Consider the following 17,654-nt stretch of genomic DNA (forward strand, 5'->3'; position numbering starts at 1 on the left):
GACGCAAAAATGACAAAATATTCCTGTAAAATGTCCTAATAATGTACACTGTAGACAGAATCTCCGACATTGGAAATTTATATTTTGATTTATTTCTATGGAAACGACAGAACCCTTATTTTGTATAGTATGGCGGGGCACCAAAATGATCTCCCACCGTTTTTTTTTTTTTTTTTACAACATTCTTATTTTTATTTTTGGACAATATTTCATTATTTTCTTTAAAATTTAAATATTTATATAGACTGCATATGATGGATATTAAGATTTAATTTACCTGGGATCTGTGCATGTTTTAAGCACCTTATCTTACTTATTTCCTGCTCACAATGATTGCATTGATTGTTTTTTTTCCGTAAATAAACACATACCGATTGTGGGACCTAATTAACGGTTTGTTACTGCATACGGCCAAATGTGATGTTTTATGTTCAGTATACCTCGATATACTTTGTTGGCTTCATCATCTAAATTAACCTAGTTTTCTTTGAACTCAATTGGCACTGGGGAAGATGCTATTTGCAATGTCTTGCGGTGATAAGTAACCGTTTTTACATTTTTGACACATTCAGATCTTGGCAAAGCTTCTTTGAATTAGACAGGACTAAAGCTATAAGAAATGTATCTCTTTGATTTAAATTGGGATCTATTAAGCATTATTGGATTATCCACACTGTGCTATAGGCAATAAACTCTTAACTCATTCATGGTATTTTATTTTACATAACACTCAGCATTGTTGTATTTTGTAAATGGCAAAGTAGCAATTCTTGATTAAATGTTGTTATTATAATTATTATTATTATTAAGATTAATCCGATCCGAAAACTCAGATCGATTTTGGTACAGTATTCAAGATCCAGGGATTAGGGCTGAATAGTCTTTTATTTTTTTATAATGTTCTCGAATGTCAATTATTATTATTTTTTTTTACAACGTGAATAGTGGTATAGTGAAGGGTTAATATCACTGTATTGCTATTGTTCTGAAATTATTTTTAGTAGTCAAGTGTTTTTGCTGTAACAAATGTATTGCAATTGAATACACTTGAATACACTGAATACACTACTATTTCTTTTTTTAAATAAAGAAACAGAAACGTGTATTATAATCACCATTCTGTGAAGTGTTGTCATTAATTAACGATTCCGTCTCTTGTTTGACCTTTTCGCTGAAATCATGTTATTAAGGATTATTATTATCATTATGAGACATAAATGTCGAAAGCAGTTTTTATATATTTGTATTTGTTTGCAATGAGATAGTTACGAACGCAGATGGGACCAAAACGTAGGACACTTACTCAGAGTTGTGTAAACATACGGAACAGGCTTATACGGAGCAGGCGGCCACGAAGGCACTGGTGTCGGCACCCATGGCGGGCCACCAGAAACGCGCATCAGGATGGACAGGGTGCGACTGACACCCGGATGGCAGGAAAACTGGGAAGAATGCGGCCACTGGAAGACCTGAAGGCGGACAGAATGGGGCACAAAGAGATGGCCAGCAGGACCATTATCTGGGTCCGCTGGGCCTCCTTGACCACCGACTCAATCTCCCATGTCACCAGGGCTGTCACACAGGATGACGGAAGGTTGGCGTCGAGGGAGGGAGTCGGAGTCGCTTCAACAGTGAACTGGCAAGAGGGCATCTGGCTTGAGGTTCCTGGAGCCTGGGCGGTAAGTGAGGGTGAAAGCAAAGCGACCAAAGAACAATGTCCAGTGTGCCTGACGGGAGTTGAGGCGTTTTGCTGATTGAATGTAGACCAGGTTCTTGTGGTCTGTCCACACAATAAACTGGTGTTTGGCTCCTTCCAGCCAGTGCCTCCATTCCTCCAGGGCGAGTTTAACAGCCAGCAGCTCCCGATTCCCAACAACATAGTGCCACTCGGGGGGAAAAGAAGGCGTAGGAATGAAGTTTCTAGTCATTGGCCGAGCGCCTGGAGAGAACCGCTCCTAGTGGGAGGCATTAACCCTACAAAATGAACCGTCACGAGGGGTCAGGGTGAACGAGGACTGGTGCAGACGGGAATCGTCTCTTTAGCGCAGAGAAAACCACATCAGCCTCGGGGGTCCAAGAAAAGGGGGCAGTAGGGGGTGAGAGTCGGGTGAGGGGCGTGGCCACTTGGCTGTAGTCCCTGATGACCACGCGGTAGAAGTTGGGAAAGCTGAGGAACTCCTGGAGTTGCTTAGGCTGAACGGCATGACCAAACACTCGATATGGCCGAGAGGTTTATTGAAGGCCCTTTTCCACTCATCCTCCTTCCGAATTTCGGACTAAATGGGAGGCGTTCCTGAGGTCCATTTCGGGGAAGATGGTGGCTTCCTGGATGGGAAGCCGGATAATTCCAGTGGCCAAGGAATCATCGCTGCGTTTCTCCATGGTCTCTTCTCAAATCAGATGTCTGATCAGACGGCTGGAAGGCAGGGGAGCTCCGGGAAGGAGATCAATGGCACAGTCTTAGGCGATGAGGAGGAAGAGAGAGAGTTAAGTTTACTGAAAACTGCACTCAAGTCATTATAAGCAGCGGGGATGGTTGATGTGTCAGGGGGCTCTGAGGTAAGTGGGGAGACAGTGGCCTTTGTAGGGGCAAGGGCGGATTGCAGGCACGAGGAGTGACAAAAGGAGCTCCGGCTGACAATTTTGTGGCAGACCAGTCTTTGTGCGGGTTGTGTGTCTCATGCCAAGGGTAACCCAGGACAACTGGGGCTTGGTGGGAAGAGATAAGGCGGAACTGGATGTATTCACGGTGGTTGCCGGAGCGGATGAGATTTTTTTTTTGCGAGTGAGGACGGGAAGCTGCACCCACACCACTCTGGAGGACAACGACTAATATTTCTGTAGCCAGCGGATATCCAGGCCAAGACTTCCCCTTCTGTGCGCCCGTCGTTGTTTACAGTCCGATTAGCAACGTGAGACGCGAGAAAGGAGTTGGAGTTGTGAGACGACGTCGACGGCGCGATAGTTTCACAAGTAGTAAGTAGCAAATTAAGAAGCTAACAAAAAGCGAAATCGTCGTCAGACAATAGCTGATGGGTTCCGAGATTGCATTTGCGTTCCGCCTCATCTTTGCTCTCCACATGGACTGTAAACAAGGACGGCGCACGGAGGGGAAGCCTTGGCTTGGATATCCGGTCATATCACACATACACCAGAAATACTAGCCGTTGTCCGTCGACGTCACGCCAACCTACACAGACAGAGACAGACAGGGGGAGACGGGAGACACAAGGGAAGAGGGAAACACATGTGGAGGCAACACAACTGGAGGCACGGCTGGGGCCGCAACAGGGATTAACAGCCTTGTCATGCAATTGCGTGAAATAATAATATCAATTTAATTATGCGTTATTTATTAGCTATTGGTAATTTGTACGTACAATATACATATATTAAATGTACCTGTATGGAGGAAGGACTTTGTTTACTGTTGTTGTATATAGAATATGTTTTCTATATTAATTCTACTGACATTTATAATTCTATGTTTAACATTGTGGAGACATGTCTAACTGAGCTGCTGTGACAATACACCCCATGACGCTGAACAGTAAATGAGAAAACTAAAATAAATGTTTGTCAAAGTTAGTGGACTTGAGTGCCTGAATGTATTAAATCCATTTGCTATTATTGTTATTATCAAGAAAATGTGATGTTTGATTTGTTGACCGATTTTTTTGACACGTGAACAACAGAAGGGAGAGGAGTATAATATAGGTATAAATGTTTATGAAAATGACAACATTTTAAACTGAAATTTCACATTGAAATTATAATTTTGGCGTTTTTCATTTTAAACCAAGAAAAAAAAAATAGTAATACAGGTGTGACAAATAAACCGCTTGAATCTTGAATCTTGAAATGGGTCATGAATAGATGAAACAAAAAAATGATTGATTAGAACGTTAGAAAGTTCAAAAGTATTTAGTAAATATAGTAAATGCATTAAATAAATAAACTATTATTCTCTAATAATTCTATTATTTAGAGTCTATCTATCTTTTTCTTTTTTTTTTAATTCAGTCATTACCCAAAGACAAAAAAATATCAAATATAAATGTTCGCAAATATCTGACAAATATGAATTCATTTTGTTGATTATATTATGCGTCAAAAAATAATATATTATTTTCGAAACACGTCAATGTTAAATCGGCAAGAATCCATAAATGATCCAAGTGACAATTTTCTCTTATTTATATCCTCATCTTCACCAGTAGCGAGCAACGCATTAATCTTGCTATATATTTTTAATTGATATAATCAGAATAGTTCACATACGTTCAATATAACTGCAATAATACTGGTTTAACACTGTGCAAACTGTAATAAGCTAGTTAGTACATAGCAATAATTCATATTTCAAATGTATACCCTTTATACGCCTACGAATAACAAGGATTTATCCTGTGCGTAGTATCGCATTTTGTATATCCTGTATATTTTCATATATTTGACTATTTCCGTTTTGCATTTTTCGGCTATTTTAATTTGCGCAAATTTGCCAATTTGTATTTTATCTTTACTTTTCTTTACTCTGCTGTATTCATTTGTAGCTCTATTATTCTTCTTCTTTTTTGAGGACCATCGTCTGTATGCGCACCAACCCTCCGCATCGCACATTCCAACTGGTTGAACGTGAGAAGCGCATCACACCTATAATAACATAAACCAACAAACAAATAAACAAACAAAGAAATAAATAAACAAACGAACAAACAAATTAACGAATGAATTAAAAATGTTTTGCCCCCCCCCAATAAATAAATAAATGAATACATAAATTAATAGATAAATAAACGAATAAATAAATAAATAAATAACCATATTACCAAATAAATAAACAAACAAACAAACAAATAAACAAATAAATAAATAAATAGATAAATAACCAAATAACCAAATAAATAAATAAATAGATAGATAGATAGATAGATAGATAGATAGATAAATAAATAAACAGATAACCAAATAAATAAATAAACAGATAACCAAATAAATAAATAAATAAATAAATAAATAAATAGTTAAATATATAAATAAATAGACACGCACGTTGCAGGTTGCGTTTATTGGTTTAAACCTGACGGCGTGACGTGGGCAGGTATGGTCCTTTCCTCATCTACCTCTGAGTGGGCTTCGAACTGGCAACCAGATTTCAAGTGGCTAAGAAGAAGCCAAAAAGGATGAACAGGTAGGCCCTACATCTGTTTATGTATTTATGTGAGGCATTGTGTTTCCTAAATAAAAACGATAAATGATCATGTAGAAATAAGGTATGAGAAAGGTGTATTGTTGTTGTTGAAAATCTTCCAAATAAGAGTGAGCTGTCAAGAGTTTTCTGAATAGAGAGAGAAAGATCCTAAATGTATCAGGTGTAATGCAGTATTTTCAGGTCCTCCATGGAATCAATGGATTATAGTTTTGATATGGACTTGGAGCTTTGTCCAGTATGCGGAGACACGGTGTCTGGGTATCATTATGGTCTGCTGACTTGTGAAAGTTGTAAGGTATGTTTTTTTTTTCCTTCTATTTTCAATTTAATTATTATTTATGAATAATTATATATAAATTATAATATAATAATTATTTTATATATACACATATTCTAAATTATATGTATACATATTCAAAACGGTATAAATAATATTAATATATATATTTTCAATTGAAATATACATTTCCCAATTTCAACAACTTCATATTTTAATAACATGGTATATATGTGTATATATATATATATATATATATATATATATATATATATATATATATATATATATATATATATATATATATATATCTCCTTTGGGTTCTTATCTATTTTCATGTGACATACCCTCTTACCTACGTAGGGATTTTTCAAAAGAACCGTTCAAAACAACAAGAAGTACATTTGTGCAGAGAATCAAGATTGCCAGATTGACAAAATGCAGAGAAAACGATGCCCATTTTGTAGGTTTCAGAAATGCCTTCACGTTGGAATGCGATTGGAAGGTAAGGGAATCTTGCAAGGTAAGGTTTTGATTTTCAGAAATCTTGAGAATCAAGATACTTTGAAAATAAAATACACATTCAAATCATTTGCCATGGGGGTGTCATGAGTAGGCCTATCCTTTTAATCCTTTTAAATTCCCATAATCGCCAATTTATATTTAAATAAACATACTAAACTTAAATTATTCAATCTATGTTAGGTCCTTTTTAATGCTGTTTTCCGATGCTTACCTTCAGTGAAACCCTGCAAATCCAATTTTAACAACAAATGTAGACATCAATCAAATCGTAGCTATCCTAAAATCAAGGGTTTATTTTGGCTGGATTGTCTCTCAATTTAAATGTTGTTAAATGTTAGTTAATGTAAGTTAATTGATGGTAATTCACATAAATCGTACAGTATATATATATATATCTATATATATATATAGATATATATATAGATAGATAGATAGATAGATAGATATATGATATATACACATATAAAATCATATCATACACAGTTAATACACTCATCATTATCATTATTCCAGCCCCTATTGTTTTTGTTCGGATTTTTATAATTATTTTTCTCCTAGGCATTTTGCCAACTGAAAGTTCCTCGTGCACAGCAACCGCCAAACCCACGGACCCGAATGAAGCGCTGCTGTATTTGGGGCAGTCCAGACATTTTGTGGTCTAAGTTTGATCCACATCTCTCTATATTTGGAGCAGGAATTAGTGAAACAACGTTTTTCTGAAGGACGTATAGGAGGTAGCCGAACGAAGGGACCTAGGTTGGCAGAGCGAGGTGGGCTGGGGTGACATCATCATTCAATTTGTTATGTATGTACGGGGTGTGGCTCTGAGGGGGCTTTCGCATGGCGCGAGGTGTGCTATCCGTTCATTTTCGAGGTCGCAGACCAAAATGCCTCTGGATGCAATTGGATGGAGTTACAACCAATCAGAGCAATGAAACGTGTGACGTAGCGCATATTATTCATATTCATATTCATATTCATATTCATATTCATATTTATATTATTATTATTATTATTATTATTGTTATTATTATTATTATTATTATTGAATAACGGCTGGGAGGATTTCTGGTGAAGAACTATTGACTATTGACTAACATAATCCTAAAAATAAATCTGTCTGATGGTGGTGCTACAGGCCTAGTACTTAACTAATGAAGGTCAAAAGGTCATCTGATATAACGGTCATCAACATCTTATAACGACTATAAAGTTAGAGATGGCAAAACGCATAATAATAACAATCCTGTTTTTATTGCATTTTATCGCTAGCGGTCCGAGCAGATCGGATGCGGGGTGGCAGGAACAAGTTTGGCCCGATGTATAAACGTGACCGCGCTCTCAAGCAACAGAAAAGGGCTTTGATACAAAGCCGCGGCCTCAGAATGCAGACTACCTCGATGGTTCTCTCCTCCAACCCGATGGAATGTACCTTTTCCGGCGGCCAAGTTCAGAGCGGCCTCTCGGAGGGCGAGGACGTCACTGCGACGCCGCACTACGTCCACGCCCGCCGCGCGTCCACGCTGGCCGCCTCCTTCTCCGGCCTGGCCATCAAGTGGGAACAAAGGGAGCTTTACGCTGGCACGTCGCAAGCCTCTTTCGCGGAGAACTGCACCTTCTCAGCCAAGCCCTCAAGCCCGTACGCGTCCCTTCTCGTCCCGGACGTTTCCGGGGTGCCTCAGCTGATACTGGAGCTGCTGCGCTGTGATCTGGATGATCTGCAGGTCCGGGGTAAAATCAACGGCCATCTCCAGCGGTTGCGGGACGGCTGGGGCTCGCAGGAGAAGCCCAGCACCTTCGGCCTCACGTGTCTCATGATCGATCAGACGCTCTTCTACGTCGTGGAATGGGCTCGGGGATGCATCTTTTTCAAAGAGCTCAAGGTAAAACACCCTCAGACACCCCACTTATGACAGACTGGCCATTATCCAGAAATAACTGACCACTGATTGCCGCTATTGACCAATCACAATAGATTATTCCACAGAGCCTTGTAATAAGTAAATGATAATGCACAACTGGTGTGTTGGTATGCCTAGTCTAAGTTTAAGAAACCATAAGCCCTACATATGGCTATCCTATTTACTGTTATTGATATCTAATTGTACATTTACATTAACCGTGAAATAAGACATGCTCAATGGGAGGTTGGTGATTTTGGTAACAATTTTCGCATTCATCTCTTCCATCGTAGTTTCTACGTACCGTCACAAGATGTCGCCACTGGCTAGTGGTAGCGTTAGCATATGGGCGGAGCAAAACAAGGGATGCGAAGCCAGGCGTAGAAGCGGTTGCCTGTAGCAACGGTCATTATTGACCGACCGGCACTCATTATTCAGAAATAACTGCTATTGATTGCCGCAATTGACCAATCAGATTGGAGTATTCCACAAAGCCCCATAATAACTGACACTGGAGTAGTAAACTATTTAGATTCAAGATTCAAGATTCAAGATTTTTATTTGTCACATACATATACATACTTCCATACATATATGCAGTGAAATGTAATGCAACGCACCCGGTGATAGCACACAATAAGTCCTAGGAAAAAGTACAAAAGTAAAATAAAATAAAAAGTAGAAAATTCCTTTCTACTAGACCGACTAACTGACTCCTAAAACGTAATACAGTAAGTGGAATACTTATAGAATAAGATAAAAAATATATAGAATAAAATACAATAAAAAATAAATTGAAATAAAATGGAATAGGTTGAAGGAATATGGCTATGTATATACAGATATGTGCATTTAAAGTGGCATGTGAATTAAAGTGGCATGTGAATGTGAATAGTGTGAGGTAGTGTTTGGGATAATACAGCACAGTATACAACAGTACGGCGCAGCAATACGGCATCACGAACAACCCTGAACAGTGATACAGTATGCGGTACAGTATGCTACATACAGTACAGTAGGTAGTGGAGCCTAGTGCATGGCTCAGTTAGGACCCCTGGTGAGGTCAGCGTTGACAGTTCTGATGGCTTGAGGGAAGAAACTCCGTCTCAGTCTCTCTGTTCTCGCTGCGTGACTGCGGAGGCGCTTGCCTGACCGCAGCAGCTGAAACAGTCCGTTGTTGGGGTGATGAGGATCCTTCATGATCCTACGGGCTCTGCTACTACACCTCCTGGTGTATAACTCCTGCAAGGGGGGGAGGGTAGTTCCAGTGGTACGTTCAGCTGAACGCACCACCCTCTGCAGGGCCCGCCTGTCCTGGGCAGTACAGTTCCCAAACCAGGCAGTGATGTTGCCTGTCAGGATGCTCTCCACTGCTCCAGAGTAGAAGGACTTGAGGATCCTCACCGAGACCCGGAATTTCCTCAGCTGCCTGAGGTGGTAGAGACGCTGCCTCGCCTTTCTCACCAGAGTGTCTGTATGAACAGTCCATGTTAAGTCCTCTGTGATGTGGACTCCCAGATATCTGAAGCTGCTCACCCTATCGACAGAAGTCCCATTAATCCACAAGGGCGCGTGCGTCCTCGATTGTGATCCACGCCTGAAGTCCACAATCAGCTCCTTGGTTTTGCTGACGTTCAGGTGGAGGCTGTTGTCCTGGCACCAGAGTGACAGGTCAGCCACCTCCTCGCGGTAGGCCTTCTCATCGCAGTCGGTGATCAGGCCCACGACCACGGTGTCGTCAGCAAACTTGATGATGGTGTTGGAGCTGGACCTGGCCACACAGTCATGTGTGTACAGGGAGTACAGTAGGGGGCTGAGGACGCAGCCCTGGGGGGATCCTGTATTCAGGGTGAGGGAGCTTGACATGTACTTCCCCACCTTGACCACCTGGGGGCGGCCTGTGAGGAAGTCCAGGATCCAGGTGCACAGCGGAGCATTCAATCCTAGCTCCAACAACTTGACAGCCAGTCTGGTGGGGACTATGGTGTTGAAAGCTGAACTATAATCAATGAACAGCATTCTCACATAGGCCCCCTTCTGGCCATCCAGGTGCGTGAGCGTGGTGTGCAGTACCTGGGAGACCGCGTCATCGGTGGATCTGTTCTGCCGGTACGCGAACTGCAACGGGTCCAAGGTGCGGGGGAGGGAGGCGCAGATGTAATCCTTAATCAGCCTCTCGAAACACTTCATGACCACCGAGGTGAGGGCCACCGGACGGTAGTCATTCAGGCAGGTTGGAGAGGCGATCTTCGGGACAGGAACGACGGTGGACCTCTTGAAGCAGGATGGGACCACTGATTCAGCCAGGGAGATGTTGGATATTGTGGTGAACACCGGAGCTGGCTGGTTAGCACAGGTCTTCAGTACTCGTCCAGATATGCCGTCTGGACCCGCAGCTTTCCTGGTGTTCACCCGCATCAGAGCCCTCCTGACCTCGTGCACGGACACTGAGAGTGCGCGCTCGTCCCCAGCGGTGTAGCTCCAATTAGCCGGCGAGCTAGCGGTGCTGCTGCCAGACTCGAACCGCGCATAAAAGGAATTCAGTTGGTTGGCCAGGGAGGCGTCCGCACTCGTGGCTGGGGAGGAGCTGCTCTTGTAGTTAGTTATTGTTCGCAGCCCCTCCCACAAGCGTCTTGTGTCCCCCCGCTCCATCTGCAGCTCCACGGTGTCTCTGTACGTCCGTTTAGCGTCCCTCACCGCCCTCCGCAGATTGTATGACGCCGCTTTGTAGTTGTCCATGTTACCAGATACAAGTCCGTCGTTGTAAGCGGCCGTGCGCGCATTCAGAGCGCAGCGGATGGATTTATCAACCCATGGTTTCTGGTTTGGAAATATCCGAACTTTCACCGTGGGAACGATTTCATCCGCGAGCGTAGCCACAAAACTCACTACAACCTCCGTAAACTCGCTGACGTCACTTGAACTCGCTTGGAACACGTCCCAGTCTACGTCAGTCAGAGCGTCCTGAAGCGCAGCCTCTGATTGGTCCGTCCACCGCTTCACTTCCCTCGTCATCACCAGATCCCGCGCGATCAGAGGCCTGTAAACAGGAAGCAGCGAGATCGCGGCGTGATCTGATTTCCCGAAAGCAGGAAGCGACACGGGCTTGTATCCGTTCTTGTAAGGAGTGTAACAATGGTCCAGAGTTCTGTCTCCCCTGGTGGCACACGTGATGTGTTGGTGGAAATTCGGCAGAACTTTTTTCAGGTTGGCCCTGTTAAAGTCCCCAGTCACCACCACAGCCGCGTCGGGATGTCTGTTCTGAAATCCGCACAACACTTTTTATATCCATGAGTGCATCGCGGCCGTATGAGTTAATTGTTGATGTTTTTCTGGCGAACATTGTGATAAAAAAGGAAAAAAATACTAAAGAGTAAGAAAGTAACCGGAGCGCCGGCGCAGGCGACCGCTAGGGGCGGCGCCACTATCGCCAAAAAAGGAGTGTGAATTCACTTAAAGTTGTGTCTGAGTGCAAATGGGATTTACCTTCCCAAAAACTTGACATGTCAGTGATGCAAACCATTGTAACTTGCATTTAACGGTTGGAAAATGTCAACTATTGCATTCACCTTTCCGCAATGTTGACTGTTGATCACTGTATTTACCCCTGTAAAATAAATTGTGTTTAAAGCTTTCTTTAAACACCTGTCACCCATGTCCAAAAAGCACACGTATTTATTTGCACCCCCCCCCCACACACACGCACACGCACACACACACACACACACACATACACACACAAACATTTCAGAGTCACTTTGTTTACACTTAGATGAGTTATCTTGAATAATGATTTATTTTATAAACTTTTACTTTTACTACAAAAAGCACATTATTTTTACCGTCACTGTTATTGATTATATTTATAACTACGATCATAACCGTGCGTAACCAGTTTTCTGTCAGTGTTAAGTAAGGCAATTCAAATTTTCATAACACATTCGGTATTGCAGGTAAATGGGAAGCCGTTGACTGTTTTTAACACTTATATAATTGCTTGTTTCCAGGGCTTTATGTTTGTGTTTGTCATGTCTCCACGCTCCATTCAATGGACTATAATGTGTTCAGGAAGAAACCCTTGTGCGTGCATCACTGACAACGAGGCGTAATAATGGCGGCTCTGTACAATGAATTTCATTGATGGAGCTCTACTATTGCAGTGATGAAAGGGAACCGGCAAAAGGAGGTTGATCTCAATAATGGCCATAAATATCCAGAGCAGGATTTTAAGACAGTGTATTCAATACTACCTATCTGCTGTAAACAGTGAGCAGCCTTATCACAACAACTAATGTTTTATAGCATCATACTGAAGGAAGTATAATTTCTCTGGGTTCTGAAAACGATTAATTGATTCATCCAATGGTCTATGTGAGGAATTCATCCAAATTTTGGGTTATCCTTTTTAAGAGAGACATAAAGAGATGGGAGGTTTCAAATAGACTGTATTGGTCACAAAGAGTACACAACATGATTTTTTTTGTCACTATGTATGTATTTCATGCATACATAATCAATAAAATACATGATTGACTATGTACACAAGTAAAGTAAAAATGATATCTATGTGCACACTTTTCAAATCAAAGTTAATCTGACAGAATTTGCCATAGAACTGTTTTAGGTAAATAGTCTTTGGTATGGATCCCCATGGAACCCTTTTATGATGTCAACTGCAGACTTGCATACAACTTAAGCATAGACATACATATACAGTATAAGGGATTATAAAACTTAGAGAGAACATTCAACCTGGGTGTCCAAGGATGGATTCGAGCACAGTGTATTTGTACAACTGTGCAGTATATCCTGTATACGTACTGTATATGCTTTTGTAATTTTCACTTAGTTTCTTCACAGTTACATGGCCTCTTCCTGTACTTCCACCTGTGTGAAGGATTGTTCGCCAATTAGTACAGGTGATCAGAAGCGTATCGTAGCGCGTCAGAGCAGGCTCTGCAGCCAGCCACGAGGCTGCCGCAAGAACATTCTGCGGCCAAAGCACCGCAGCCACAGAAGAACCCCAAACCCAGGGAGAAGCCAAGAACCCCAAAAGCAAAATCCTCACACACCCCCGAAAGGCACAAGACAGTCCCCAAATGCACAAGATGAGCCTGCACCCCGAAGCAAACACACAACCCGCCCCCATGTGCAGGCCTAAAGACACAACCGCAGAGCCCGGGCCGCACACGGCAAGAACAAACTTCAGGCGGTGTCATCCTTAATTTTGAATTCATACATAGGTGTTACATATCCACGCTATTTTGATAGCAATGCCTTGTATATGAATGCATGGATAGGGAGACTACTTCTAGTCAAGTCAAGTTTATTTCTACAGACCTTAATCACAGCCCTGTCTCAAAGGCTTTTACAAGCCTCAGATTACACATAGAAATCAACGCCATCCTCTAGTCTTAACTCTTAAGTGCCCTTCTAGAAAAGGGAATATTCCTAGAAAAAACACTTGGGTAAAATTTGAAGAAACCTCTATATGAGGTCACGGAAGGAGAAATCCCTCGTCCGGGGCAATCTGGAAGAGAGATCCAGATATTGAAAGTTGGACAAGTACTAGAAACCTTTTTCTGTTTACGTACATGTTATAATATATTCTTGCAATTCTTGATGATGGATTGATATGCTGGAGTTAGACCATTCATTTAGTTTTCTATTGTTTATGGCAACCAGGTAAGTGACCAGATGAAGTTGCTTCACAACTGCTGGTGTGAATTGCTGGCACTGGACTTCATCTACAGGCAAGTCCAGCACGGCAAAGAGGGAAGCATGCTCCTGGTTACTGGACAGGAGGTTTGTCAACGTTATTTCGGCATTCAAGTCATAGTGAATTTGCAACAAAACATGGAATTGATATTCCATATTTGTTTTGAGATGGCCATTGGAATGATATGTAAACCTTCTCACATATGATGTGTCCTTTGTTAGTTCATTTTTAATTTTATTGGTGCGGTAAAGTCTATCGGGATTTTGATGTACATTCCTCACCATTTTTATTTTTTTTTTTTCGTGTCAGGTGGAACTGCCAGCAATAATGGCTGATGCAGAACCTGTATTAAACAGCCTTGTTCAGAAAGGACAGGCGCTGGTAGGGGTGTTCCAGAGCTTACAGATAGACCGCAAAGAGATTGCATGTTTCAAGTTCCTTATCCTCTTCAATCCAGGTAAGTGGGCAAAGGCCTCAGATTAAAAGTATATATATATACCTATGCCTATATATATATATATATATATACTGTATATATAGTCGAGCTGGCTACTTGGGAAGGTGGGGGCTCCACTCCTCCACTCCTGTTTTGGCTGTGACATTTATTCAGTGCAGGCCCTGTACTGTTTAATCTGCCTGATAAGAGCCAGGCAAGGGAGGCCATACACCCACACACACAAACATATATATATATATATATATATATATATATATATATATATATATACACAGACATGCAGATCATCCACAACATTAAAATCACCACTTATAACCATTAATATTGTGTAGCTCACCCTGTGCCGCTAAAACAGCTCTGACCCGTGGAGGCATGGACTCCACGAGACCTCTGAAGGTGTCCTGTGGTATCTGGCACCAAGACGTTAGCAGCAGATCCTGGAAGTTGCAAGGTGGATCGGGCTTGTTGTTCCAGCACATCCCATAGATGCTCGATTGGGTCGGACCCTCACCCAGGCCATCCCTATGATGTAGAAGAAAACATGATTCATCAGACCAGGCCACCTTCTTCTATTGCTCCATGGTCCAGTTATGACGCTCATGTGCCCATTGTAGGCGTTTTTGGCGATAGCAGCAAGCTGCGAATGCACTGTGTGTTCTCTCTCTCTCTCTCTCTCTCTCTCTCTATATATATATATATATATATATATACACATATATATATATACAGTGGAACCTCACATTACGAGTTTAATTGGTTCCATGACCAAGCTCGTTTTACAAATGAATTTTCCCCATTGAAATTAATTGAAATATAATTAATCTGTTCCAAGTCTCAAAAACCACCCAAAAATCACCCAAAAATCTTTTTTTTATGGGTTTTGAAACAGAAAAGTTGTAGTTATACTACACGCATTCCTTTTTCATGTTTATCGAGCAAAAAACGCACAAAACTAAAAGAAAAACACTTGGAAAACATAAAAGGGTAATGTATAGAGTATATCTTTGTATTAACAATTGACATTGGCATTAACGGTTGGCATTCACTGTGGCCTATCCAATGCTTAAAAGGAAACTTCTGAATTGTATGTGTGCATCCTTGTCTTAAATTTAAATAGCCAAAAAATTGCCAAATATAAAACAATAGCCAAATATATGAAATTTACAGAATGCACAAGTGTATTTCTGTGCACGGCATTAATTATAGGCAAGGTATATAAGGTATAAGCTATATATAACTATGTAATTACTAAGTTACTACAGTGGTTTCTATGTAATTACTCAATTATTACAGTGAAAATATAAATATCAACAATGGCTCAAAGTTGCTTATAATGGTGTTTTATTGCAATATGTGTGATTTAGGTAGAGCATGGATTATGTTAAAAGACATCATTATACAACAATAGACACAATATACTGTAAGGCTTACATTAGATAAGACCCAAACTGGACTATTAATGATGTAGTGGATTGGAGTGGAGATATTAGTCATGATAAACATCTACACAGCTTTATATTATTATATTATTCTAATATGATATAGTAATAATAATAATACTAATTATTATTATTATTATTATTATTATTATTATTATTATTATTAGTAGTAGTATTATTATTATTATTATCACTCCCTGCCTACAGATGTGAACCTGCTTGAAAACAAGTCATATGTGGAGAATATCAAGGAGCGAGTTCATGGTGCCTTGCTGGAGTATACGCTGCACGCCTCCCCCCAGCGCGTGGACAAGTTCAGCCAGCTGCTACTGTGCTTGTCAGACTTGCGAGCCGCCAGCTCGCTGGCTGAGGACTACTTGTGTTCTAAGCACATTTGTGGTGAGATGCCCTGCAACAACCTGCTCATTGAAATGCTGTACGCGAAGCACAACTGTTTGTGAAGGAGGAGTTGGCTTGGCAGTGTATTGGTGTTTTTGAAATATGTCAAATAAAAATTGCTGCATAGTAATTTCCCCAGCTATCTATGCCACCTCCAAAGAAAAGAATATACAATTTATATTTTCTTTGTTGGTGTTTCAACAGCAATCTTTATTTTTTTATTCTACTTTGAGAGATATGACTCAAAACTAAAGGCTGTCTCATCAATACACTTAGAGATCCCATAGAGTTTTGACAAAAGTTGTGAAGAAATTATGGAATTTGTTCTATTTTGTCCCTTTGAATCTATCTGCATTAAAGCATTTGATTTGTATTTATGCATTTGTTATTTGTCCAAAAAAATTATTATTTTTTTCTTTCGTTTTTCCCATGAATTGTGTATATACAGATATTGTGGGGCAGCTAAGATGAAATAGCCTTAACTATTGGGCATTTTTTGTGACAAGAATAATAACATTTGGCAACAGAGGTAGGTTTAAAGTATACGTTATGGAAAGATAAATATTTGGAGGTGCAGCGAACCTGCTCTTTGAGGGCCATGGCAGGCACTTTTCAAAATGGCCACCTAAATAGGCACCAAATTGTTTTCAAAGGGGACCTATTATGCTCCTTTTCAACAAATTAATATAGGTCTCTGAGGTCCCCAAAACATGTTAAAAATGTTTTTTTGCTGAAAATACACTCAGATGATGCATTCTAACATTCCTCTAAACCATCCTGTTCCAGGACGATTCGTTTCAGTGGGTGGCGCTTCCCTCGTGAGGGGGTTTGAGCACGAGTTCCGGGTTCTGTGAGCAAATGGGGTTTGGGCGCCATCGTATTAAGTCCGTAAACATTCACTGATTTCACCTTATCAGTCCACCAAAATCTGTTTCTTAACAAATTTGAGGCAAGAAATAAGCAATCCAGTTGCTGAATCTACTACAAGGCCTCAGTTAAAACTTTGTTCGACTATGAGATCTGCGCGCAGCGATCTGTGCAGCAAATCAAGGTAACCGACAATACACAATTATTTTTTACATTTCCATTGTCTGCAGTTTCATCGCAGACAGTTGGTATCAATTCCTCTGATTTTTCAAATATTTGTGCTGGTCTGTGCAGCCAACATCAGAGCACTTCCCATGCTTAGCTCTTAGCTTAGCTTGTAGACATTGATTGCTGCACTAGTGGTGGCGCTCAAGCCGTGGGTGGAGTTCCTCTGATGGGGCAGTTCCCAGTGTGAGCCAATGTAGGCTTGGGAGACAAATCCGAACGCCTTGTTCGATCACATGTTTTCTGACTGAGGCAGAAAAACTGAAGAAAAGAAACTGACTGGGTTATCTTGTTTCCCCGTTTGTGTGTCAGTAGGCCCATCAAAGACCGAAATGACACACGCACTGAAAAAGTGAGTGTGGTGCAGGGATGCTGTGGTTTGAGCAGCCACACCTGACCTGAACCTAGATAACTGGGGACCCAGGATCAGGGTGGCTGCATACCTGTTGCTCGTTGGTTGTTCTAACGGGCAACAGGTAAAACCCCCATCCCCACACACACTCAGGAGAAGAGCCCTTGTCATGACACATCTCTATCTGCTCCTGGGCTAATTCCAACTAGCCCTCTCGCGACAATAAACTGGTGTCTACAACGCCCGTCCTCTGTATCTCTGTGCCGGAGGTCCCTGAA

The 17,654-nt window shown here is 41.2% G+C and overlaps 1 protein-coding gene across 1 annotated transcript; it reads left to right on the forward strand.

The window, feature by feature from the left end:
* Positions 1 to 5,411: 5,411 nt before the first annotated feature.
* Positions 5,412 to 15,994, forward strand: LOC307242952 (nuclear receptor subfamily 5 group A member 2-like; the record flags this gene model as incomplete). The annotated part of the gene is made up of 6 exons (XM_080017600.1): positions 5,412 to 5,510; positions 5,856 to 5,997; positions 7,290 to 7,900; positions 13,604 to 13,723; positions 13,947 to 14,094; positions 15,741 to 15,994. 6 exons carry the CDS (start codon positions 5,412 to 5,414, stop codon positions 15,992 to 15,994), a joined length of 1,374 nt encoding a protein of 457 aa, XP_079873726.1.
* Between the last annotated feature and the right edge of the window lie 1,660 nt (positions 15,995 to 17,654).

The sequence above is a fragment of the Zeus faber genome (assembly GCF_960531495.2).
Source record: "Zeus faber genome assembly, chromosome: 17".
In the NCBI taxonomy this organism is placed as follows: domain Eukaryota; kingdom Metazoa; phylum Chordata; class Actinopteri; order Zeiformes; family Zeidae; genus Zeus; species Zeus faber.